General features: G+C 41.3%; 2 protein-coding genes and 5 non-coding genes across 7 annotated transcripts; 6 read left to right on the top strand and 1 right to left on the bottom strand.

Annotated features, from left to right (window-relative positions):
- Positions 1–3,817: 3,817 nt before the first annotated feature.
- On the bottom strand, positions 3,818–8,786 carry slc3a2a (solute carrier family 3 member 2a). The gene is made up of 10 exons (XM_026161792.1): positions 8,680–8,786; positions 7,411–7,614; positions 7,144–7,328; positions 6,171–6,344; positions 5,919–6,013; positions 5,589–5,725; positions 5,176–5,285; positions 4,779–5,062; positions 4,472–4,691; positions 3,818–4,374 (listed from the first exon to the last, which is right to left on the bottom strand). Exons 2-10 carry the CDS (start codon positions 7,605–7,607, stop codon positions 4,235–4,237), a joined length of 1,542 nt encoding a protein of 513 aa, XP_026017577.1. The 5' UTR covers positions 7,608–7,614; positions 8,680–8,786; the 3' UTR covers positions 3,818–4,234.
- Positions 8,787–13,267: 4,481 nt separating this feature from the next.
- Positions 13,268–13,339, top strand: trnam-cau (transfer RNA methionine (anticodon CAU)). Its single transcript has one exon. It is a non-coding gene; the product is annotated as a tRNA-Met (tRNA).
- A 3,081-nt stretch (positions 13,340–16,420) lies between these two features.
- On the top strand, positions 16,421–22,621 carry snx15 (sorting nexin 15). The gene is made up of 7 exons (XM_026161730.1): positions 16,421–16,643; positions 17,203–17,359; positions 18,956–19,071; positions 19,241–19,520; positions 19,619–19,777; positions 20,122–20,319; positions 22,012–22,621. The coding sequence occupies exons 1-7, from the start codon at positions 16,545–16,547 to the stop codon at positions 22,143–22,145; spliced, it is 1,143 nt and encodes a 380-aa protein (XP_026017515.1). The 5' UTR covers positions 16,421–16,544; the 3' UTR covers positions 22,146–22,621.
- Positions 17,621–17,702, top strand: trnal-aag (transfer RNA leucine (anticodon AAG)). The gene has a single exon. It is a non-coding gene; the product is annotated as a tRNA-Leu (tRNA).
- Positions 18,333–18,414, top strand: trnal-aag (transfer RNA leucine (anticodon AAG)). The gene has a single exon. It is a non-coding gene; the product is annotated as a tRNA-Leu (tRNA).
- trnal-aag (transfer RNA leucine (anticodon AAG)) lies at positions 21,087–21,168 on the top strand. The gene has a single exon. It is a non-coding gene; the product is annotated as a tRNA-Leu (tRNA).
- Positions 21,410–21,492, top strand: trnal-aag (transfer RNA leucine (anticodon AAG)). The gene has a single exon. It is a non-coding gene; the product is annotated as a tRNA-Leu (tRNA).
- Positions 22,622–27,280: the final 4,659 nt, after the last annotated feature.

Here is a 27,280-nt window from a genome sequence, read left to right as displayed (position 1 = left end):
ACTGGGATTTTCCCACACAACCATCTCTAGGGTTTACAGAGGATGCGCTAAAAAAAAAAAGAGAAAATATCAATGAGCGGCAGTTCTCTGGGTGAGACTATCTGGTTGATGTCAGAGGTCAGAGGAGAATAGCCAAATTGCTTTGAGGTGACATGAAGGCAAAAATCCTTACAGAAGGGCATCTCTGGTCAAGCAGCACATAAAGCTAACGGGCTACAGCAGCGGAAGACCACACCACGTGACACTCCTGTAACTGGATCCAGTAGAGCATCTTTTGGTGGAACGGGAGTTGAGTATCATGGATGTACAACAGACAAATCTCAGAGGGAATTTTGCAGCACCCTTTTTAATCTGTGACATGAAGAATTAAAACAAGTCTGAAGGTAAATAGGCGTCCAACCCCTCCTACCGAACTCTACTAACTAATCAAATGGCTGGTGAGTGGATGTTTTTGTACTTTACTAAGCGTTACTTTTCACACACTGTATCTATAGCTACCATCAATAAATTAAGACTTCACTTCTCCAGGGTGAATAGTACCAAATATTTAGAAAGTGTTAACAAATGCATTAAACTATGTAACAAGTTTACTGTATTCTAATAAAATTCTTGCTCCTATACTAATATATGGTGATATGGTGACCTGGCTCACTGTAAGTATGGAGTGAAAGTGATTACAACAGCAGTGTGAAACTTGTGGCCAGAGGGCCAGAACTACCTGCCAAAAGATCATATTCAGCTCACTGGATGGCTTTAAAAAATGCTGTCCAGGCTCATTAATACCAGTTAAAACCTTTGGAAAATTACTACTATTTTTAGGTCAGAATAAGATGAATCATAAAGGTGTGAAATACCAGTATTCTTTATCTACAAAATCTATAGGTGTGACGGTTCTGCATCTTTCCACTGTGACCTGTGATGCGTATGTGTTGATGGTAGAATCAGTGTGTTGAAAATCAGTTTAAAACCCTGAAGATATCTTCAGTGATCATTAAATGAGAGGCAGTGGATCATTTCATAAATGGTCATTAAATGAGAAAAATTATTTAATACCTTTTTAAAATCTTGGCGATGGACAAGTCGGAGTTAAAGAATCTACGTCTTTACACCTGAAGTCATTGGAAATTTTGGAGGGGCGTTTGTGATGTATTGATTTTACAGGTGAAATGGGGCTGTATGTGTCCCATGAACTAAAAGGAGTTTTACACCTTTGTTTTACACAAAGTCTTTACTGGGAACAAGTTTAAAACGTGTGTATATCTAGGCAATAAATCCTCTTGTATATACGAATGAATATTACCAAAACAAGAGGTGTATTCAATTGTTCATTAGTATAAATTAGCGACTGGCTTTGTAATTGCTGTGTGAAACGAGAATATCTTGTACTCACTTTGCTTTCTGGCTTTCCACTCTAACTAAATTACAGTACTGTATTTCACTAGCTGCAGTGTTCCATGAAAGCTGAAGAAAGGTCATGTATCTTCATGACACTGTGATGTAAAAGGTGCATCTGTATCTGTCAGACTCAGACTGAGAGTCAGTCATGAGTGTGCATGGTGGTGGTTTGGTTTCGCAGCGGCGTGGGGTGCAAGCATAGGTGCGACACGGGCTCTGATTCCCGGTATCATCATCTTCAAACCTCCCCTGTGATACCACAGCACGGCGGCCCTGTATTGTATCAAGACCCCGAAACTCTACTGAGTTTAGTTTCACGTGTCAGAGGAATTGTTTGACATTTTTATCAAAAGAGTGGGCTTAAAGCAGTGTTTTTAAATGAGAAATTGACACGTTTTATGGCATTGTATTACAAAGCAAGGCTTCTCCATTCATAAAGCACACTTTTCATGCTTTTCAGTATATCAAAGAAAGCCAGACTGCCAGTGTGTGCAGTTAGCCTGCATCATTTTGAGCTTTTCAAATGTGGATTTTGTACCAAGCACAGCATTTTGACAGTCCCAAAGATAAATGCAAAACATGATTGAACATCAAAAACTAGACTTTTTCCCCCCCCTCTGAATCTTAAAATAGCTTCAGTAACTATCTGAAGGATCAAAATTACGTACATACAATGGATTATGATGATTCTAACTAAGATAAAAGTGATATTTATAGGACGATTTTAAGAATATGAAAGTGATTGTTGTTTTTCAGATGGATCATTACAGAATCAACATTGTTTTGGTGTAAAATTAGTTACGAGCAAAACCCCTTATGGAGAAATATTCGAGTAGAAGAAAACGTCAACGGCTCAAGTTTGCTGCTCAAACTATAGCACGGAGGTATAATCGGCAATATAGAGCTATGCATTCATTTAAGTGCTGGACTAAAAGCGCCACCACTTTAAGGTCATTTTGATTCATTTGTACTAATTTAAAGTTTTTAATTTACTCCATTGTGGAGACAAATGTTGCAGTCTTTACCCACCTCACATATCATACAGTCACAGTTACTGGTTATTCAACAAAATATGTTAATGCAACAAAATGAAACAGACATAAATATGTATTGTATAGTATTAATTCAATTAAATGTTAACTAGAGTAAAATATATATTCAAACAAAAAGATGTTTGTATTAATAAGATAGTAATATAATGTATGAAATTGTAGAACATCATTGTACTCATACATTAACTACATGTCGGGATATAAATTGGTATCATTGGTATAAAAGCTCTGAGCTACATCGCTGCCATTTATCAGCAACATATTCACAGATGTGCATATATATAAGTGTACATGAGTACAGTGCTTAGTAGTAATAGTAGCTGTTTTTATGTGCTATTGTGTTGGCTGATGAAATCCTCTTTATAATTAATTCTTGTATTTCAATTTTTTAAAAACCTACATTTTCTATTTGGGAGGTTTCAGGACTGACATCAGATCGTACACTGCAGAGTTAAGGGATTAATTATAGCTGTTATATATTTTTATATACAAGTAACAAGAAAACGTGGTTTTAAAAAAAGGCAAACGATGAATGTCAGTGTAAATGGCGAAACCACAGACTGTTGTTGAAGATCAATAAATTAAATGGGTAACAAATATATAAATATTACATATTCTTCCTAATCAGACAGGTCAATGCTTAAACTTGATATTTGGTCGGGCAAAAAAAAGAAAAGAAAAAGTTCATCCCATTGAAGCCGTCTAAACATGAGCCTCGTGAATTTGGAATTACAGTCTCTAGCGAAATAACTTAAATGTTCCTTTAAAAAAAAAAAAGTCACTTATAACTTTTTTCCCCCTCTAAACTTACATGAGACTTCATAAGTTTATAACTGTGGGGCACGTACAGACAGTAGACATTTGTAACCAACTACTCATTTGTCTAGCTGATTTTATCAATCGCTGATTCATTTATCAGGAAGATAATGGCTCATAAAGCCACTTTATTTAGAAGATGAATTTCAAAGCCCATCGTGAAACATGCTGTACTAGGAACTCTTTGTTGCTGAATTTCTGCCAGTTATTTCATCTGCCTGCCACATGTGAAGCTGTGTGTACTGTAATGTAGAGGATTTTGTCCATAGTTACTTTAAGAGAGCCATGGACAGGTGTGTGACCCCTTTAGTGAGACTCCTAGGTGTGTCTGCTGAGTCTATAAAAACCCATCTCAAGGCGTTGATAAAATAAACACTTCCTCCGTTCACATCTGTGACACACTTTCACACATACACACCTGTAATGCAGTGAAAACAATGAACGTCTCATTTGATATTATCTCCTGCATAAACACCGTCAACATCTTATGTGATATTATCAGCGTAAACACAACTCTTAAAGGCGCCTTGCAGACAAACACAAAAACACGAATATGCGGTTGAGCAGAACGCCGTTTATTCTTTTCACTTGACAGACTCGAACATCATGCATCCAAACTTTACTTCTTTTTCCTGTGCGAGTTACAAAAACTCTCCCCCAAAAATTCATAAAGTCACTAAAAAGGAAAATGTAAGATTTCTAAAAACCATAAACAACACAACCTTTAAGAAAAATGCTCAAAGAACCAGGAATGGAATGTCTTTCACACATTTGAACAATGTAGTGTTATTGCACTAGCTAATGTTTTAAACATTTTTAAACTGCATGTTTCATTTAACCCACTAAATTTATGTTCTGTCAGACTGAAATGTATCTACTTAATGCAGTTTTAATCCATAAGAATGTATTCAGAAACTGCATTAAGAGCAACACTAATCAGTATGCAGCTTTCCTATCCTTTGGCGCCATCTTTAGCCCGTGTAGGGGAACTGCAGAAGCAGTGCTTGTCCGGCGTTGAGCTTGAGGTCTTTCAGGTTTACAGTCGAGTCCACCTCAAAGTCTTTGTCAGTTGACAGCTTCACCTTGGCCGTTTCTGGTAGCTCTACCCCCTCTGCACAAACAAAGGTCGTCAAGTTTAAAATAAATAGCAGAGTTAATAGATATTGCTAGATATCGTCAGTAGACATGTCCGTTGAACTGTAACTTGCCTGTGGGTTCCAGATTTAATTTCAGCTCCTCGAGACCATCTCCCCAGTTTACAGCTGTTATGTATCTCTCGCTCTGATCCCACACACGAAGGAAAGAGAGAGACTTGGCAGAGCTGTAGAGACCATAGTAGTCGCCGTGCAGGAGGGAGCGCTCTTTGCCTCGCAGGTCACTGAGGGATCTGAACCACTTCCTTATTTCAGCGTATTCAGTATGGTTAGACTGTAAATGAAATTCAAGAAAATGCTTTACTGCACTTAAAGCAAACAAACGCTTGATCAGTGACAGACTGAACACACCCACACTTACCTTAGCACCGTCAGTTTCTTCCTTCTCTACATTCCAAACCATCTTCGGAGCTTCTCTGGTCTGGTTTGCTTTGTTGCTCATCTGATTTGCCTGAAGGCCAATTTCATCTCCGTAGGTAAACACAGGGGTTCCAGGCAAGGTGAAGAGCAGAAGCTGGTAGAGACGAATTAGGCCCCAAGTCGTTGCCCGTTTAGACAGATGGTCCTTCTGAGCAGCACCGAGACCCCAGCCTATTTTTCTCTGCTCAGAGTGGAGGGTCTTCAGGACCTCAATGCGCTCTTTACCTGCGGATATTCAGGTACCATAATCATCTACAATGCACCTTTTTGACATTTACTTAGGATTATTGTCACTGATAATAATAATAATCACTACTATGCAAACAGTAGCAGCCTACCTTCCGTGTTTCTACTGAGCAGGTCAGACAAGATTAGATCGACACCAGAGACATTGACTAGCTGAGACACCTCATTAGCTGAAATATTGTTGACCACACCCATCAGAGCCCTAAAGAAAAGAGAACAGGATCAGGTCAGTCTAGAACTTGTACTTGTTATACATCTTGAAACACTTCCTTGAATGTTGATGGGACTATTTTTCATGTCCATGTTCTCTCAGAACAAAGTATCCTGTACCTGATATTTTACTGATGCTTTTAAAATGACTTTTCCAGGACAGATAAGCCCTACAACTTTGTTATCTGTGTGGATAATAGCTAAAGTTAAGAATCTAAAATAAAATACCCCGTTTAGTGGTCAACATTGTTTACTTGTGCTGAATCAAAGGTCAGAACATAGCAGCCACACAAACCTCTTCTTGGTGTCATCAGTGCCATTTCCCTGGACCGCCATCCGCAGTTTGGCCCATTCAGGACTGATGGAGGCAATGCCAAGGTCAGATATCTTGATGCCATCAACACCCTTACTCAGCCAGAACTCAGCTGCAGTCTGGAAGAGAACCGATTCAAATTAACTACAGTGGCAGCAAGACCCGAATCTACACCACAGTATATAATGTCCAATTTAATCATCTGTCCATGGGGCAAAAAGTCAAAAATGTGCCATTTGTTTATCACATGTAAAGATAGTGATGTTGCTTAATATGCCTTCTTACTGCAAATAATTAAATCTGTGTGCTTACCTTGACTTTTTCCATTATTTCTGTAAGGTCTGTTTTATCAAACCACACAGGATTTCCTTTGTAGTTTGGAGTCAGGTCAAGCACCACAGAAATGCCTGAAAGAAACAGCAATGTTTGCTCACATCTGGCCCTCAAGAGTACAGAATCCAGCAATAAATAGAAACCACTCTTAATGAAAGAACAGAGCACCAGTTACTCTTTTAGTGTGAACGATTTAGCAAGTAACTGATCTGAAATCAGACAATTACGTACCCTTTTTGTGGGCCGCCTTCAACAAGCTGTCGAGATCTTCAGCTTTTCCAAGCTCTGCACTAATTTCTTGAAGGTTCAGACCAGTCATCTGGTTGGCCTGGACAGTATGAAGAGGTCCGATTACCAGGCTTTTCACCTTTAGCTGGTTAATGTCATCCAACTTTTCTTCAACACCTGAAAGAAAAAATAAGAAGAAGAAAAAAAAAAGGTAGTAAATAAAATGCTGGGTCAGTGTAAATTTCACATAAGGCAGAAAAACAAGGGTGTGAGCAGGTTAGGGACAAAGGACAGACAGCTTTAGACACATGTTGATAGTTCAGACTGTAGCACCGCAGTGCTTGCAAGACTATGTGAAGGATCCCAGCCACTCCCTCTGCTGCCCATGTGAAGCCTGAGCACAAGGGTGGCTTTGATAAAGAGAACAAAACTGAGTCACATGGAGTTTTTGGAATTCCACCCAAAGCCTGTTAAAACCAAGTGCTCCCCACCAGTTCACTTTATGAACAGTAGTAAGCACTGTTCTTCCTTCCCGATTTTAAAAGCCTGCAGTAAACATTTTTTTTTTGGTATGTACAGATCACGACATCTTGATATATTCCAGAGCTGCTCAACTCGGCCATATCTGAATAGAGATATGAAACAGATGACGTGTTCATTTTTTCTTCTTCTTTTAAATGGTCTTAAGACCTTTAGTCAGACTTTGGCAGTCTAGTCAGCAATTTGATATCTAGACAGCTGACACAGGCCACAGAGAACTAATGAAAGCCAAGAGACTGTCACAAGACGTTATCCATGCAAGTCAGAGCATGTTACCCAACTCAAGACTGGGGCACTTTAAGTGCAACCTCCAACTCTCATTTTGGGAATAAACATGGCAGCGCAATAAAAAAAAAAAAAAAAATTTTTTTTTTTTTTTAACTTGCAAGAATAAAACCACTTGATCAGCTTGATAAGCTCTCCACAAATAGTCTACCTTTCAATCCTCTAGAGAACGCTTCAAGGTCAGTGATCTGGTAGACAGGCCCTTCATTCCACCAGTTCATCTCAGGAATAGCCTTGCAGCGAGGAGCCTGGACTATGATTACAATGGCTCCAGCAAGCATACCAATCCAGCCCAACCAAAAGAGGACGAGAAGAACCCAGCGGGTCCTCACCCATCTGTGGAAGAAAATAATAATGTAAAAATGTCCACTTATTTTAACGCCCACAGAGGAAGACAGCTCTTAGCTGCAGCTCTTACCCTGGAGTGCCAGCAACCTTCATCAGCTCCTCTTTGGACAGCCCGGTGAAGGTAACCTCATCATCGGGAACTTTCAGCTTGACGCTGCCGTTTTTCTCCCCGCCTGGAGCCTGACCGTCCCCCGTCATGGGCTGCTTCTCTGGGTCGAGCTCGTTGAGCTCCACTTCTTTCATGTCGAGCTCTGTGTCTTTATTCATGGTTTAACTGGAGGTGGAGCACAAAGGAAAATTATGAATTAATAACTGTATCTGCAAAAGCACTCTCATTGGCTAACACCCAAGAGCTAAATAAAAACAAGACCACCAAAAGGAGTAGAGTTTTTGTTTTTTTTTAAGGCAGCACCGGCCAAGTCTCATCCCCTCGCCTTTTGTCCACCCTTATGTAACACATCCCCCCCCTACACAGGACATACAGGCAACGACTAGATTCATTAAGGTAACCCAGTTTTTATGTAGGAATTAAACAGGAGTGGCGGTGCGGTTCCCTACTTAAATAGACACAAGCTCTTGTTTGTTTTTCCTTACAAAGCGCTCATTAAAAACTACAAACAAACAAACTAGTTCATGTCAGTCACACTTCAAAACCCACTCAAAACGCTAGCAACAAAAATATCAGCTGTAAAAAAATACATTCAAATAAACGGAAGACCCATTCTTGAGACCCATTCATATGTTCCACCGGTGTCTGATGAAACAATTACTACTTCTTACGTTAAGCAGTCAGCCTCGAGTTACGGAAATACTGCAGCTACCCTTCATAATAAGAGCATAACAATAGCAAGCATAGACTTATTAAGAAAACGATTTAAACAAATGTCACGAGTAAACGACAGTGAACATTTGTTAGTTAAAAAACAAACAAAAAAACCCCAACAAGTAGCTCTCTGACAGTCTAATATAACATAATACACACATGGCTTTAAGATTAAAGGGGTGTAAAGCGGAAATTTAGTAGTTGACCGGTTTGTTCCAGTTCGCTTCAACAGTCATTAAATAAAACCTCTTCAAACAAGTACACCGTAAATGTCTATGAAACTTTCACCGAACACAAGTTAAAATCGACCCGGTAGCAATAACAACTCCAAAAGCTGTGTGATATCGTATAATTCCATCTTCCTTTAAGATGATGAAATCAAACCCATCCCTAGCGTCATGTGCTCCTACACGAGGCAGTCTCTCCGGCTGTGAGCTGAACACTACTCCCGCCGATAACACGGCAGGTCTGAAGTTACAGAGTGGCAGAAAAGTTGATGAAGTAAATCAAAATTACCTGTAAAATACAATGTATAGTCCCGGTTTGGCTTTTAGTTTACAGCCGATTACTCCTTGTTCTCTACTAAGCGCGTAGAGAGGATCAGAGCGCGTATTTGTACCCGCCCGTTTCTCCGCCTACTGGGGGAGCCGGTAATCCCTCCCTCTCTCTCCCTCCCCCTCCTTCGCTTGCTGTCTCTCTTTCTTCCAAGAAAAAACCTAAGAAACAAACTAATAAACAAACTGAACTCCATGCTCCAAACTAAGAAAACTTTGTTCTGTTCCTTCATAATGGTGTAAATGAAGCGCTCTACAAAATGCTGTTCACTTATCAGTTATTATACAAACTGAAGATAATCCAGTTTGCTTCACAGGCAAGATGATTGGTAATGTGATTATCTTCTTCTGATCAGTGGAGATTGCCACTCTGTGTTTCACTGATCTAATTTCACTCCTGAGGGCCTTTCTGTCGCCTTCTTGTTTTTGTTTTACCATATAGACCTTGTTTGCAGTGTTTAAGTGTAAACAGCTGACCACTTAGTCTCCTGTGATCACGCTGACTCTACAGTACCAAAACAACAAAATCAGCAAAATCCCATTTGAGTTGAATTGTACTTGCAATGCTTCTCCTGGGAGCTGAGCAACAGATTAAAACTGAGCATCTTTTCTCTGTAAAGGTATAAAATATGTTGTTGGAGCCTGGTTGAAAATGTCAGGTTCGTGCTGCCGTGACTTTATTTTCTGTGTCGATTCTGGGTTAAAGCTGGTCACACTCATGCCGATGACAGATTATTTCATGCCAGGTCTAACAATGTATATCTCTGTTGGAGACAATATTTGGGCGCAGCCAATCTAAAAACTAACATCCTCCTGTCCCAGATGGAGCTCTAAATCTTTCTCCAGCTGTTGTTGACCTTCATCGAGTTACAGTAAGAGAAGTTACAAACAAACCCTACAGAATTTACTTCCTAGAAGTAACAGTAGACTTCTAGGAAGAGAGTATGTGTGTGGGGGCATGTTTTTCACCCTAATTGTCCAGTTTGCTGTACACTGATGTGATTTATTATGACATACAAGTTAGACAGAATGAAGGCAGAATGCTTGGATTTATAGTTGCCGTAAATGTTTGCATAAATGAATCATACTCGTGTGTGTTTCATGTAGTGCAATGGTGCAAACTTTGATTTTACACTTTGCAATTCTCCCTCTGCTCTTACAGTGTAACTATAACAAAGAACCTTGCTGGCTGTCTGTGAGATAGATGTGTTATCTGTGTCTTCTCAGGCTGCTTGTTGCTCTCTACTCCTCCATGTCTGCACAGTGTTTTTGCCCTTTACACGACCCTGGTGCTGTTTCTTTCTGTCTCTGCTAAGCAGGTTCAAGTAAACAACTTGCAGTGACAGGTAACTGCAGAAACAGTTAGTAACATTTTCATGTGACTGAACCCCTGCATGTGTATGCTTGTTCCGTGCTTGTTGCCTTCACAGATGTGACATGTTACGGCACTTAATTTCAAACTTTTTTTTATCTGACTACTTAATCAGTTTTTTTTGTAGTGATACGTCCAGTATAGTCCACTGACTCCAACAGCTCGGGCTTTCAGAGTCCTGTGACGTTACTGCAACCCTTACTAGTATTTATGTACACCTGGCTAGTTTTGGGTTGGGACCCCCTTTTGGGTTCAGAGCTGCATTAATTCTATGCAATATAGATTCAGCAAGGCGCTACAAACTTTCCTCAGAGATTTTGCTCAATATCGACATGATAGCATCACTCAGTTGCTGCAGATTTGTCAGCTGCACGTGCATGATACGTTTCTCTTTCCACCACATCCAAAAGGAGCTCTGTTGGATTTAGATTTGGTGACTGTGGAGATCATTTGAGTTCAGTGAACTCTGTGTCCTGTTCAAGAGGCCACTTTGGAATATATACAGTCAGACAAAAGATAAACTAGAGTGGTGACTATCTGTTGGCAAGCGGAAAGCCTTTATGATCGGCATTAAAAAGTAGATCGAATATGAGTGAAAACATAAAGAAAGATATACAGAAGATTTTTGTGTTATAGATCAGGCCATGATCTTCTTATATGCCATATTTGTCTTCAGGGACTATTTTATGTCTTCCAGAAACAGTGTGGTGCCTGTTTATTTAATTTTCAGACTTCACCACTGGTACATGTTCTTCTCCATGTGGATATGCCTCCGTCAAACCTTAACCAGTGGTAGGGAGGGGTGTCTAATTTAGGATGTGTGACATTAAATCTATTTATACTCTGCTGTTATTCAGCTTAGTCATTGTGCCAGGCTTTTGCTACCTGATGTCGCTAATTTTAAAACCTTTCTAAATGTCTTCTGCTGACTATTTAAATATGCCCAAGAATAAAATCTAACTTTATAACCAGTGTTTGGCAGCTGCATATCTACATGACGCACTCATGCTCACTTCTCCTATTTCATCAAAGTCAAACACACGCCATCTGTTTCTGTTTTTATCTCGGCCTGTTGATCATGTGTGCGTAAGTGGCAGAGTCAGGTTGTAACAGAGCTGCTGAGCATTGGCTGATGTGGACACACTGTGCTTTCCAGCTGGGAAGTATTGAGGATACAAGGAAAAGTTGCGGAATATGCTCTGTTTTTCTGTAAAATCAGCAGAACATGTGGGGAAAACTGGGAGGAGGAGTGAGTAGATCAGGAAACAGGAGACTGGAGGAGGGAGGAGAACTAGGAATGAGGGGAAAGAGCAGACAGGCAGAGAGAGGGCAGGGATGTGTAAACATGTTTTTGAGCTGAGGGTGAGGAATATATTGGAACAAAAATTTGGAGCGGAGCACAGCTCGGGGTATTAATGGAAGCAAAGCCTAGAGCGACAGAGTTAGTGTCAGTTAGTGTTAGTTAGTGTCCTTTTCACACATGTTGTCTCAGCCCTGTGAGGTTTTCAGTTCTGCTTAAACAGAGTTTACAGGATAAATTGGTCAAAACCTAAGCAGCGTCTGAATCCTCGGAAAACCGAATCAATCCCAACTTGGCAATAAAACAAGAACGAAAGAACATTAGCCATCATCACAACAAGTTCACAGAGGACACGGAGGGACTGATTCACTCCTAGACTTGTCTTCTTTGTTTATGCCTTTGGCAGAGGAGGAGGGGATGTTCTGCTGGAGTCTATAAGCCAGCACACAGACCCCCACAGCATAATAACAGAGAGGAAAGAGGGCCAAAGTTGCTGCATAGTTTGTTTTTTCAGTGGAGGGGGGAAGAACACAGGGATTACTGTACAGTACCTGTGGTTCAAGGTCACAGTTCACATTACCATAGTAACTGATTGTGTAACAAGATCAAAGTAGGGCAAATTAGGAGCTGATTAGAAGCACTATGTGAAAACTTCTTGCTTAGATTTTTAAAGTTTAGATTAGTGTCAGTCAGTCAGGGCTCGAGTGACCATCTCACTGAATGCAGTCATTCATGCACACACACATATATGGCTACACCAAGAATCGTCTGATCCCCGTGAGAGAGTTTATTTAGTAAGACAGCATGTGCTTGGGAGGAGAGGGAAAAAAAGGAAAATAATCAGCAGTTCAGACCAGTTCAGACCAGTCTGGCCGAGAGCTTACGCTTTCATCTCATTGTTTCAAGTTCCCTGCAGTGAGCTCTCGCATTCAAAGTTCACACCGAACGAATGAAGTTCGGGGAAATGCTGCTTTAATCTCATCTAAAAAGTGCAAAGGTGTATTCACAGATTGATTTGTTCACCTCTTCAACAAACATGAGCATGTTTGTCTTTTGGATCTACAGCCAACAGAACACGCGCGGCTACATTTTGTGTCCTGGATAGAGGGGAAAGGAAGAATCCACCAATGTGCTGCACTGGTGATACAGAGAATGACTTACAGAGCGAAACATACAATTAATCAGACTGCACGTGGACTTTGAGCCATATTGTTTAACGTTAGCGCGCTCAGTTATGCAACTAATATATTGTCCCTCAGCGGGGATATCTGATCTTGCCGACTGTACATTTCGTAACTTTTCTGCTTGTACACTCTCTCTTCTTCTGATTGTTTTTCTGCCCATTAAGCAGCGCCTCCTGCTTCTTCCTCTGACAATGAGAATGAATGACCTAGTTTCCTCTCACAGACAAAGAGTAGCCTGTTCGGTTTGGAAAGCCTCCCTCTCTTTAATTTTGCATGAATGGAGATAATTAGTCAGTTCTCCTTAAAAATGCACCATTAAGAAAAAAATATATATATAAACGATCGAATATAATACACCTCACACAGATGCGGGACACACTGCTGAAATCACAGAGCACACAATACTGTAACATACACACGACTTCTGCTTTTAAGCTCTGTGAAAAATATACTTGACATATTTAAAAGAATTCCTTCCTTTGTATTCCCATCACCTTCTCTGCCATTACAGCATTTTTCTGCCCGGTTCTCTAAACCCTCTCCCCTCTGTTGAGCCCCTCTCTATATAACTAACCACCTCCTCTTGTCAGCAGGAAACAGTGGTTGCAAATTATGTAAGAAGGCCCCCTTTCTGTGATAAGAATGCAAAACAGCTGAGCCATGTGAAGAGCTTTGCGACAGCTTCTCCTGTGTGAGCAGAGTGGCGCAGCGGAAGCGTGCTGGGCCCATAACCCAGAGGTCGATGGATCGAAACCATCCTCTGCTATTTTTACTCGTTCCACCCAAACAGAGATTAGACATCCTGCACTCCGCACGGACGATCTGATATCCTCGTGTTGGCGTTGTTCCCACATCATCATAATAAATGTTGTTCCAAGTTCAACATTGCAAGTGACCAATCACCTTCTTGTGACGTCACCCTTCTGCGACTTCGAAATACCCACATTAAAACAAATTTTCTTCCCCCTAGCATATTTATATTGTTGTTTCTGAATACTGTTCTTGTATTTGTTTATCTATGCATACAATTCTTTTGTAAGTACAACACCATTATTGTAGTACTGTTTAATTCCATTTGTATTGTACTGATGTTTAATTAAAGGTTTAAAAAAATATTTTTTTTTTTTCTTCACTTGTGCCCGCCTCTGTCTGTCAATCCAGCGCTCCGCTTCACTTGCGAGAAACCGCCGCCTGTCCGCCGAATTTGTAGTCCTTTTAGGATACGTTTCAAACGGTAATTCAATTCAATTCAATTTTATTTATATAGCGCCAAATCACAACAAAAGTCGCCTCAAGGCGCTTCATAGGTACAGAGAAAAACCCAACAATCATATGACCCCCTATGAGCAAGCACTTTGGCGACAGTGGGAAGGAAAAACTCCCTTTTAACAGGAAGAAACCTCCGGCAGAACCAGGCTCAGGGAGGGGCGGGGCCATCTGCTGCGACCGGTTGGGGTGAGAGAAGGAAGACAGGATAAAAGACATGCTGTGGAAGAGAGACAGAGGTTAATAACAGATATGATTCAATGCAGAGAGGTCTGTTAATACATAGTGAGTGAGAAAGGTGACTGGAAAGGAAAAACTCAATGCATCATGGGAATCCCCCGGCAGCCTACGTCTATTGCAGCATAACTAAGGGAGGATTCAGGGTCACCTGCTTCAGCCCTAACTATATGCATTATACATATGTTCCTCACTTGGCTTGCTGTTTGTTTGCTAGTGATACGCTACTTGACGACAGCATTAGCTAACCAGTGTTCTCTAGACCAGCGTTCCCCAACTTTTTTGGTGTTTCGTGGCCCGGGGGTTGGGTCAGGCAAAATTGCAGGGACACCGTGTAATTGTTGTCCCTGGGAGACTGTGTAATTAAAACATTAACACGATGGCCCAGGACAAATTTGTAAATTTCTGGATTACTGTTAATCTCCATGGAATCAAGAACTCATGTCCAGTTTCACAGCTATGGACCAGTTAATTATGTTTCCAGGTGATATTTTGATTCACACAACCATTAGTCTAGGCCTTTTAGTTCAAATTCTATTCACTTATGTTTGTAAAATGATCAGGGAAGCTACTGCAATGTTGCCTGACAACATTTTTATGACAGCTATATTCACCTGTACATTTATTATATATTATAATACATTGACACGCAGTTCTCTGGAGAACACTGGTTCGCAAGTAGCCTATCACTAGCAAACAAACAGCTATCCATTTCAGCCATTTCAAGGAAAATATATGTATAATGCTTACTGTTTATTAAAGAAAAGTGTCTTGAGTGGAATTCAAATTGCTGGATCGGCGGACAAAAGGCGGTTTCTCGAACAACATTTGTTTTTGAAGGCGGGTATTTTTCGAAGTCGCAAAAGTATGACGTCACAAGAAGGTGATTGGTCACTTGTAATGTGGACCCTGGAAAAACATTAATTATGATGATGTGGGAACAACGCCAACACGAGGATATCAGATCGTCCAGAATGGACATGCAGGTGATCTATATGGACCTGAATATGACATTGCAGCATGACTACAGCCTGCTGAGCTGAGTTTCTTAGTCTGTCATTTGGTATGCTAAACATTTTTCTTATAGTTTAGCTGGTAATTTGCCAGAGAGACAAGCAGAACCAATAAAGATGACAACGGACCTGTGAGCGTCAGCCTAAACTCAGAATCTTGTTCAAAGCTTTGAGAGGAAGGCTTTGGACCATTGAATATGAGGATCTTCAGGATATTTTGACAATTTCAAAGCCTTTGTGTTGCTGTAAATAGGTGAATCAGATATAGCAACTAAACATGCCTCTGATCATTACATTTATATCCTATGGGAAACAGATAAAAGCTTAGGAATACAGTGGTAGGGGATGTTAGACAATATGCACAGCTGGAGCTTCCTCAGTACCGTCTGTTGTTGTTCACTTTGTTCTATTGTCTCAAAAAGGGTATGTCCAACACTTTTATGTGCCTTTTTTTTCTTTTAGCGTCATCTTTGATGGAGAATATGTTTCCTTTTAGCATCACAAACACAGTTTTGGGGGGTTTATATGAGGAAAAACACAACAAGTCATACAAATAAAAATGAATATCTTAATTTAAAATGTTTAAATTAAGTGTCTATGCTGTGTTGAAAACTACGAAACATTAGAGCACCCCCTGGAGTATTTCCCTGATAATTACATGTTTAATACAAGTTGGAGGGCATTTTTATGACTGTGACAATGTGACTAATCAACGGTGACTGATCGACAACAATATTAAAATCAGAGAAAGGTAAAGTGAGTAACATTATGGTTACAGTGGATATGGATACGGTTGGCCCAGTCCTGTTATCTTCATATATTCATAAAATTATTGCTACATAAATTTATATATCTATATATACTTTTAATATATTATTTCATCTTACTATTCCAGTTTTAACAACATTTGAAAAAACTACCACATATTGAATGGCCAGAGCCTTTCTTTGTGTAGTTTGCATGTTCGCCCCGTGTTTGCGTGGGGTCTCTCTGGGTGCTCCGGCTTCCTCCCACCGTCCAAAGACATGCAGTTAGTGGGGTTAAGTTAGTTGGTAACTCTAAATTGCCTATAGGTGTGAATGCGAGTGTGAATGGTTGTCTGTATGTGTTATCCCTGTGACTGGATCCATTATAGCTTCTTAGATTTAATTTATATAACAAAGAAATAAAGAAAAAAGTACGTAAAAACCATGGACTCATTTTTTAAAAGTATTTTTTTAAATGTTTAATTTATTTTCATGTACCTACTGGAGGAAATAAATTGTTTAACATTAAACTGAATAGTTTGACGTCTCGTCTCTCCTACGTAATCACGCATTCGTACACGTCACCAACCAGGAAATGAGTACATCCACGGAGAGGAGGGGCGAAAGAATCACAACAGAGCCTTTGACCGTTCGCGTTTTGTGCCGCTAAAACCACAGCGCCGTTTTTCTTTTATTGACGAGAGCAAATATGTCACGGAAACTCAAAGAAGACTATTATCGGTTTTTCTCCGTTGCCGACCCACGCACACACGAGAAGGGCCACACCGAGTACAAAGTGACGGCGAGGGTGAGTTTACACTGTTTATCTCTCCTTAGCTACAGCGTCATTAATTGAAACCTATCGTAGAGTCGGGTGTAATCATGCTTAATGACTACGTGGTTAGCTGTTTTGCTTATTACTTGACAAAACGTATTTTAACTTGAAATGCGTAGCACAAAGGTGTTAGCTTAGCGCTGTTCTCTTTGGTCTTTTACATCAGTTAAAAGTAAGTGACTTGGTATTATTATAAGTAGTGTTCATTTCTAACGAAGTAGAGTGACAGGCGCCCGCAGCTAGCTCATATAAATAAACAAATAACTATACAACGGGCCTTTTATTTGAGGCAGTGGTGCACAATGAGCAGCCCAATGAAACAGAGAGAACTTGTGATCCAGTTCATGAGCACCCGCATGACTACAGAGGCATGCGTATAAAGTCAAAGAGGATCAAGCACTCATGGCTCTCCCTTAAATTTATCATTTAAATCGTGGCCTCTGCAGTGTTGCCAAAAAGCAAACTTGCTGTGTCTCATTGTTAAACATGCAGCCAGTTAAGCGAGTTTTACTTTATATTCTATCATCTGCAGTTTGTGTCCAAGCGTCACCCAGAAGATGTGAAGGAGGTGGTTGTGTGGAGGAGGTTCTCAGAGCTGAAGAAGCTCCATGGGGAGTTGGCCTACACACACAGGAACCTTTTCAGAAGAGAGGAGGAGTTTCCACCTTTTCCCCGAGCACAACTTTTTGGTACATGAGTAAAGATTGTGTTATGCTTTAGATTCCTGCGGAGCCTTTCATGCAATTGTTGTGCTTAATGTCTTTCATTCCTGTTTTGAGACTTTCGTCACAATTCTTGTGACATTTCCTGTCAGATTTCCTTGTCTTTATGAGAAGTGACATGTTTAGGGTCGGTCTTTTTGCTTTGGTTTGTGAGTTTTGCCCATCGTGGGCTTTACTTTAAAGCAGCTGTGTTGTATGTTTTTGCTGATGAACTGAGGGTTGTCTTGTGGTAGTGTGGCCGAGCGGTCTAAGGCGCTGGATTAAGGCTCCAGTCTCTTCGGAGGCGTGGGTTCAAATCCCACCACTGCCAGCATGAGGTGCTCTTTTAAAATGTCATTATTTACAGCAGGTAGCGCCATTTATTTTAATCTGACTCTTCCTGACAGAACCCCAGAGGGATTTGTGTCTCTATTTAAATATCTTGAAGTGACTCATGAAACTAATTATCTGAGAACTGTTCAAAATGTTGGATCAGACCTTTCCAAAAATGTGCTATATGTGCTAAATTTGTTATAATGAGATGCATTGGATATGCTCTTTTAAAATTTCATTATTTATAGCAGGTAGCTCCATTTGTTTTAATGTGACCCTTCCTGAAAGCATTCGAGGGGAGCATGTGTATGTGTTCTCTAGAGATGCTTTGCCTTCCTCCTGCACTCTATTTGCATGAGTGTTGAAAATGAAAAGCAGCTGTGCTGTATTTTTTATCAGATCATGCTGATGAGAAAAGTCTGAATGGGAGGTGGGCAGTTTTGTGGTAGTGTGGCAATTATGCAAACCTGAACTCTCTTTGGACCTTGTTGTGATGTGTACAGCAACATCGACCAATCAAAGTTAATTTCACAGTTAGCATGTCAGAACTGTGGAGTACAGTCCTCCCTTCAAATGTATTCTGAGAAAGCTAAAATGAGGTAGGATAGTGAGTCGTAGCCTTTCAGCAGGTAGTGTGGCCGAGCGGTCTAAGGCGCTGGATTAAGGCTCCAGTCTCTTCGGGGGCGTGGGTTCGAATCCCACCACTGCCATGTAAACATTTTCATTTGGCAGTGGAGAGAAAAAAGGAAGTTTAAGACACACCTCTATTTGTCTTTATTAGAAGCATCATGTTTAGGGTTGGCCTCCTTGCGAAACATTGTGTGTAAAAACTCAAGTGTAAATATGGTTCAGCAGGAGCAGCACATTCCGGGAATGGTGCGACTCCCTGCAGAGAGTTTTGTTGTCGATGGAGACAGTGTCAGGTAACTCAGTCTGTGGTCCGCTGTTCCTCATTCTCATGCTGGTCCGTCAGCCAGCTGAAGAGAAGAGCAAAGTTATGGTACACAAAGAGCTGAACTGGCTTCATTTTTCAGTGGTTACTAAAATCAAACTGCAAACGCAGCAAATCAGTTGAGCCATACCTATAAACAGTCATGATTCATGAGTTCATTCAACTTTTCATGCCCTGCTTAATATGATGGCAGCAGTTTTAACCTCGACAAATGGCGATTACTTAACACTAACACTAACGGCAGCTTCAGAAGTGAAAAAGAAATTGTAACACTTCCCTTTTGTCTCTTGTAACTTTAGGAAGGTTTGATGGGGCTGTGATAGAGGAAAGGAGAAAAGCAGCAGAGGCCATGCTTCAGTTTACTACCAGCATTCCTGCTCTGTATAACAGCCCACAGCTGAAGGAGTTCTTCAGAGTAAGACACACTCAGAGAGGCACTCTTACAATCAAAATCAACCATTACTCAAATTTCAACAAACATTAAAAGACAGAACAGAAAAACGAAACGTGTGCCAGGTTAACATTCGTTATATTACCAGACCCCTTTTCTCTAATGCTGCCAGTCTATCCCTTCCCTTACTCAGGGTGGTGAGGTAACAAGGCCTCTGGATGCCACACCTCTCTCTTCTGCGGGGCCTCTGCCTCCTCCTCTCATCCCCCTCCCCAACCGTAGGGCATCAGACTGTGAGCCTGCTGAGGAAGAGGAGGGCAGGGAGGCTCCCACCTTGCCCCAGGATCTGGGCAATAACCTGAGCTTAGAAGTGGGAGAACCAGAAGTGGCAGCTGAAGCCTACAATGAGATCGGAGGATCTCCAACAGAAGAAGAGCAAGAGGAGCTTAGCGACACAGAGCTGGATGACCGAGGTAGAAATCTCACAATGTGTGATGGTCTGTTATGTCCTCATTTAATTCTTATATTCTTACAGTTGTTCTCACTTTTTTGATCCGTGTTTTCCCTCCAGTCCCATCTCCATTCACGGACCCCGAATCAAAAGAGACCCAGGAAGAATTCGACTCACTGTTTGACTCTGTGGCTGAAGGACTCCCATCCCCAAAGGAAGAAGTTCCTCCTCCACTATCTGATAATGACTTGGCTGTTTTTGATCCCTGCTATAAACAAGGTGATGCCAAAATAAATGTGAATTTAATCATATAAAGCTGATTTTAATCTTCCCGAATATGTGTCTTATCCATTAACGCTTTTACTTACTGTGTCAGTGGATAAGAAGATGTCTGTGATCAGTGTTTTTTGAGGCTTCCTGATAACATATACTAGTGTAAATGTCTTTATACATTTATGCTGGAGCTCTATTAGGACTTAACTGCTGTTTCTGGTTAAAAGCATCACAATCAGTGATTTATTTTAGATAGTGACTTTTTAAAACCTAACAAATAAAACATAAGACATAGTTCACTAAAGACAATATCACTACTACTACAATATCTCTTTTTCTTTGATTTACAGATAGATCCAATTCTTCCACCGACCACTCAGAGTTATTCTCACTACCATCAAACAGTGTGGACGGAGAGGACGGGGGTTACTTAAACCAAGCTGCCAAGGAGCTGACAGCTGCCATGGAGAGGGAGAAGGAGGGAGAAATTAGTTCTGCCATTTGTGGATACAGGATGGCAGTGGATATTCTGATCACTGGAGTACAAGGTGAGCCCTCAGTGTACAAAAGTATCAGTGGGTGGGTGGAGAAAGAGAGAGATACTCCTGTAAGAGGTAAAAATACTGATGAAGGAGCCGAGGAGGTGGTTACTACTACTTACTACTACTACTAGGTGGTTGTCGCAGTGGTGGAAAATTAGAATTACTAATCTGCTGTGAGCATTCTGAGTTCAACAAAAACCTTTTATGTTTTTTTCACATGGAGCATTTTACTCGAATGCTCTCTGTCATGTCTATTTCTGCGTCAATTATTAAAACAGCTTTGTTGCTATGGCAATAGACCATGAAATCAGTTCGTCAACTGCAGAACCTGCAGAATGCCAGACGGTGCACCGTGTCCAAATGAAAAATAAATTGTGCGGTTAGGTTTACAGCTGTGACGCCTCACCGACCATATTCAAGCACTTTGTCCGATGTGCTGCTACCGCGCCGATAAATGCGCCGTTAACAACTTTACTCTCCTGCGTTAGCTGTTATTTTGCTATAAGCTGTTGTGTTACTGACAAGTAAGTTCTGACATCAGTTGTCTATGGTGAATTGTGCGTTTCTTTATGGCCAAAGGGAAATGTTGCACTTGCAACAGTTCTACTCTTGGTCTAAGGAGCGTGGATTGTGACCTACACCCATTTTCACACCTTGGCTCGTGTAGAGGATCATTAGGGGGTCTATGACCCTCCTGGGGGACGCTCCCCAATGTCTAGAGGACCAGAATCAACTTTCAGCATGTCGACACGCACCGTGTGTCCTGATGTGCAGGTAGTGTGGCCGAGCGGTCTAAGGCGCTGGATTAAGGCTCCAGTCTCTTCGGAGGCGTGGGTTCAAATCCCACCACTGCCACTTTAACCTTTTCAGGTGTGGAAAGTACAGTTCAGTAGCTTCATAAGAAGAACTGTGTTTAGAGTTGCTCTTTTTTGCAAAGCTTTGGTTAGTGTGTGAGAACTAATTTGTGCCCATTGTGGCTCTTACCTCTTTAAATGCAAAGATGCTGTACTGTATCTTTTTCATGTCTGTGTGGTCAAGTGGTCAGGAGGGTAAACTCTGCTAACCTTCTGACAGTGGGCTGGTGTGTTTTTTGCAAGGTAGCGTGGCCGAGTGGTCTAAGGCGCTGGATTAAGGCTCCAGACTTTTCGGGGGGCGTGGGTTCGAATCCCACTGCTGCCAGGGTTGTTTTCCTTTTCCTAATCATCTGTATATTGTAAAGCACTGATAATGATTTGTATTATGCTTTTTTATGCTATCTCTCATACAAACAGCAATATAATGGTAGATGGTCATATTAAATGATAATGAGGTCAGTGCATGTTTAGACTCATGGACTCAGACTGCTGCAAACACTATGTTTCCAACACTTAGCTCTGTATGATGTCCATCAGGTTGGTTGTGCCTGTTATGGACACCTCAGACATAGAGTTCTGCCTTTTGTTTACGAGGGGGGAGCCAATCAGAAGAAAGCTGTATTAAAAGGAGAGGTTGGGAAGCTGTAATAGCTTGTCTCAAACAAATAAATAAGGATTATTTTCATATATTCTAGTTGAGTCCAAGAATGCGAAGTTAAGAATGAGCATAACGTGTCCCTTTTGTTGTCTTTGTCAGTCTCCTCTGTTCTGTTACACTTTTCAGATAAACCCTCCACATGTACAATATTATACACTAATCATTTTTATCACTGTGTCTATGCAGGAGACACTGATCCAGTACGCAGGGAGTCTGTGATGCGAAGGACGGCGCAGTACCTGAAGCACGCTGAGATGTTGGTCGAAAGGCACTCCTCACCCTCTCACACTCACACACCTGCACATGCAGAGGACCACTAGATGCACGTTCGTGTATTGACGCACAATGTACAATATATGAGAGAAGCTGGAACACAATGGAGCTCAGGGTCGTGGCATACACGGACATGTCACGCAAAGGCATACTGACGAAAAGTAGAGATAAACAGTTTCACGGATACGTGCACATACGGACATTTGGACCGTGGCATTCCCAAATACAACCGCATCCACGTGGAAATGAAACAACATGGCACAAACATACAGACCCACACGTCTGAGGTACACACTACAGTACAAACTGGATCTTTAGTTGCCTTTGTTTTGAAAAACTTGTGACTCACAAAATCTACATATACAGAAACTGAACGTAGCTGTTAACTTATTGGATTAATGCATCTCTTCTTCTTTTTGTCTTTCCTTTACATTGTCCTCTTCTTGAGCACAATAATGTATAAGTGTATCAGTGATTTACATTTTTGCACAATCTTTTGTTAATAAATATGATTTTAATTTAAGTGAGTAAGATTCCTTCGCTTCTTCGCTACATTTTGAAACACTGGCTTCACTGCTTCAGCCAACAGTGTTACCAAGTCTGTAACTACAGCTGTCCACAATCAGTCAATCAATTCAAAATAAATGTGGTTTTACTACAGGTAAGTAGTAAAAGTGCAAACAGTGTCAACACCTTTGTGCTATTTGGAATAAATCACTCATTTTTTAATAAATTAAACTGAGCTCTATCTTCTAATTACCTGTTTGAAATGAGTACACGTGACATAATTGCAGTAGTCACATGAATAAATCCGATTTTGAAAACGATGGCAACATATAAAAAGTACATTAAATCTCCCTAAAGAATGGTTGTTTTCCTCAGTAAAGATGCAAATAATCATTTTGCCCCTTAACAGATCCAACTGTCTTTTATTATCTAATCTAATAAGGGCACACAAATAAATTATTAAGGGGATTATGTTGTCTTTAGGCCTTTCATGGTCTTATATTTGTCTTTTCGGTTCAATATAAGCAGCAGATAAATAAAAGTGTGCCCATTTTGAACTACAAATGCTGAATAATAGTTTTGCGTGGTCTGCTTTGATTTCACTGTTTGGCTCAGGAACTGTTCCAACAACTGCTGTGTAACGTCATGTGCTAGCTGGAGCAGGAGCCTGACCAGGAGTCATGCTAACCATGCCACCTTGAAAACACTGATTCAAACTAAGTAAGCTTGGATGATTAAGACCAGTGTGACAAAAAAGTACTGGTCATACCTGTAAAACAGGTGTCTCCCTGTTGCAGGCATAGATACTGAAGGTTTTATCTGTCGCACTGCATAGGGGGTGGGTCATACTGAGCATTTGGACTATGAGGGCATTCACTTCATCCTGTTTCTATTTGGAGGAATGAGACTATTCCCAGTGTCCCTCACAATCGCGTTGCATGTGGGTCTGCAGTAGCAAGGCATTACCTCTGAGAGGCACTGTTGACTTATTGGATTATAATCACTAACAAACGCTGTAGTGCAGAAACTCATGCTCCCTGTTCATGTTAAAATCAAGGTAAATGTCATATTTGTTTTTCCCAGATGAACAATTTTGAGCACAAAGCAGTGAACTGGGGAGGAAACTGAAACCTACTTGTAGCCGAACTCTTCTGCCTTCAGCTATACTACTTAATGAAAAATTGATGCTACAGGTTTTGCTTTTTTGCATGCCGAGTTGGATGTTTAAAAAACGGCAAGATGGTCCAAAAAATATTGTGACTATATCTGCATATACTTGATCAGTCAAATCAATTTTTCATGCATTTTTGTGACCAAGTATGTAAATGAAGCTAAACCACGATACGCACCGACTACCTTTTTGTTAGGGGATATTTTGGATGTTTGACTAAGAGGAAAGAGATGAAATGCCAAAAAAAAAAAAGATGGAAAAGAGAAAAAAAGATCACAGCCAGCACCAGAATCCCTTCTCTGGAGAGGAGAGAGGGATTGAGTGAGCGCTGGAAGGACAAACAGATGGAGAGGTGACAAAAAAAAGGGAGGCCAACGAGAGGAAAAGGCTACCCTTTCTCCCACCACATCGAGGGGTTGCAGAGTGTGAGACATGACAGAAAGGACGGAGGAGAGGGGAAAAAAGACGGGATGAGATTAGAGGATAAGCAGAGATCATCCCTCCATTGTTAAAGGGATGGGAAAAAAGGACCCTCCCTCTTCCTCTATTTTCCTCCCCTCCACCATACCTCCTCTTTTTTCTTTTTGCATGCTTTGTTTTGACCATTGTAGTGAGCTTGAAGTGGATGGAGGGATGGCAAGAGAAAGCAAGAGATAACATTGCTCCATCCTGTTATACATCCCTCTTTTCCTCTCATCTCTCCACCTCTCTACCTTTCTCTCCATCTCCCCCTCGTTCTAGTGCTCCACCTGTGAAATGTAGAGGATGTGAGATAGGAAGATGGAGAGACAAAGAGATGGAGGGAGGGTGGGAGGTTTGAAATCACAGGGGGGGTAGAGCCTCACAACATTAGCATGCTGAGAGTGTCAGCACTCTCCTCTTTTTTTCTCTCTCTCTCTCCCTCCATCCCCATCCCTCACTCCGTCTCTTTCTCCTCACTGGTCACTGCAATTATACCATCAAAACACTCCAGCCTGAGAGCATAATAGCTTCCCCCTGTGCGTGTGTGTGCGTTATCACGAGAGATCAAAAGAAAGAGATGTGTGTGTCGGTGTGCGCCTGTGTGTATTTGTGCATAATTTAGTGCCATGCATGGTACATTACGTGTGCATGTATGACATAAAGGGCAGCTATGCGTGTGTGTACCCATTCTGGATTTGCAGCATGTGTGGGTGACATGAGTGTGTATGTTTAAGTATCTTTTTGAGTCCTGGCGACTAGAAAAACTGCTTCTCCAACCCCTGACCAAACACACTCTTAAGCGCACTCTAAGAGACCCACTTTGCATGTGTGTGCGCGTCTGCCGAGTTTCTATTTACACACACTCTCTCGCACTGGCTCACACTAATGGATGCATGCAGGCATACAGTCATGCCTCTGAGAGACAAACCGTTATGACCTACATGCCCAGTGGGTCATCATCAAGCCAAACTGCACACTGTGACACCTTTGGGTGTCTATACACACACACACACACACACACACGACGCACACACACTTTCTCTGACTGTTTTTATTTTTGCTCTCTCAACTTCCTCTATTGCGCTTCCCTTCCGCCCTCTGTGTCTTCCTTTTTCTCTCTTGTTCCCTAACACACACATACACACTAACCCCCCTCTGTGAGCTTGTTATTCTTCTGTCCATTCGTTTCTCTCTGTCACCTTGCCCTAAGCTATTTGAGTACACTTCTGCCTCTCGTTCTCCCTCTCCTCTCTCTGTCTCCCTCTCTCTCACACACACACATGCACGCACAACCATTTGTTCTCTTTCTGTCTGTCTGCTTCACTCTCACCCTTTCCAGCCTGCCTGTCTCTCTGTTTATGCCTGTCTTGACATATGTTAACAGCCTCTCTGTGTCTCTTTCAATTTGACCCAGAGCCTGAACGTCAGACAAAGCGTATCACTAAAAGCATGCAGAAAGAGTTTCAACATTTGAGCACAACTCCACCAATTTTAGACAGAAAATTCAGTTTTCTTCATCCTGATGAATCTCATAACACCCGGTGATAACTGTTTCTGTTTCCAAGAAGCCAAGGGGAGCCAAAAGCCTGCCTTCAGACTGCAAAGAAGGCATGGACGTCCAGGAAGGGTTTAATTGAAATATGTCATTGAGTTGCATTATGGGAAATGTAGGATTCAGTCTAGTATGTGTGCTTACTTCAGAAATAGGTGTAATCTATGAAAACCAAGCAACCCAGTGACACGATCAGACTTTAAAGCATGTCGCACACACACCGCAGCACCGAAAACCATCAAAGGCTACAATGAAACGTCTCTCATGAGGACAGCCCTGCAGGAAACAAAGTCCCAGTGTTACCTTTGCTGTCAGTGCATTCAGTGGAGTTACCAGCCAGTTAGCTGGAACACTGTCTGAAGTTATTAACAGGAGAATGATCCAATTTGCACCTTGAGGCTTTTTAAAGGTGAAGAAGGAGTGATATTGAGTTCTGCAATATCTGCTGACCCACCTGTTAAAAGGGAGTTTTTCTTTCCTACTGTCGCCAAGATAGATAGATAGATAGATAGATAGATAGATAGATAGATAGAGAATGAATGGATGTGCAGCCGCAGCGTTGGGTGATCATTTTCTGCTACTTTGTCACTATGATTGGTTTTCTCTTGCGCTGAAAATACTCATCTGACCCACTGTTGACATGAAAGTATCGATTAATGCAACTTTAATTAGATTTTTATATCTATTTCTCCCTTCACCACCCACTCGCTGCCCTCCTCTCTGCTCCCAGCATTTTCTGTCCTCTAATTTCGTCTCTCCCCGCCATCACTCTTTCACTCCGACTAAATCAATGAACATACACTTTATGCCATTTATTGATCTTTTCGTATCTATCTATCCTCACCCCCTCCTGCTCTTGCCCTCTCCGTTTCTCTCACTCTTTCCCCCCCACCATCCTTTTTTTCACCACTTTCTTTCTCCCCTTTGAATATATAATCTCTATCCCTCTCTCTCTGTCAATCTCTTCTCCTTTTTATCTCTCGCTCTGGGATATCCTATTTATATGGCTGGCACCTTCACGCTCCTACCAGAGTGTGTGTGTGTGTGTGTGTGTGTGTGTGTGTGTGTGTGTGTGTGTGTGTGTGTAAGAGAGAGTGAGAGAGAGTGTTTGATGTTAGTCTAAGTGGTTAACATAATATGAGCCCTCAGAGAGATGACGTTCAGGCACTCACACACAGACAGACACACAATTTTAGGCTTTTTGGTACGCTTTTCTGTGAACAATTTGTGCTTTTTAGTATTCTCCAGCTTGTGCACCAGATCCATGTGTTATCTATCAATTGCATTCTCCCACTCTGTCCAAACACACACACACACACGGTCGCACATTCACAGCACACACACACACACACACACACCTTTGTTCCTCAAACGCCTTCCTAGAATGACAAAAACCCAGCATTATCTTTTGTTATTTATTATTGCAGATGGAGCCATTATTTCATGACCTCGCCATCTCTCGTTCCTCCTCCCTCTGCATATGTTTTTAT

Source organism: Astatotilapia calliptera, chromosome 3 (genome assembly GCF_900246225.1).
Source record: "Astatotilapia calliptera chromosome 3, fAstCal1.2, whole genome shotgun sequence".
NCBI classification, from domain to species: Eukaryota; Metazoa; Chordata; class Actinopteri; order Cichliformes; family Cichlidae; genus Astatotilapia; species Astatotilapia calliptera.
The sequence above is the reverse complement of the archived record's forward strand: the minus strand, read 5'-3'. Positions and strand labels throughout refer to the sequence as shown.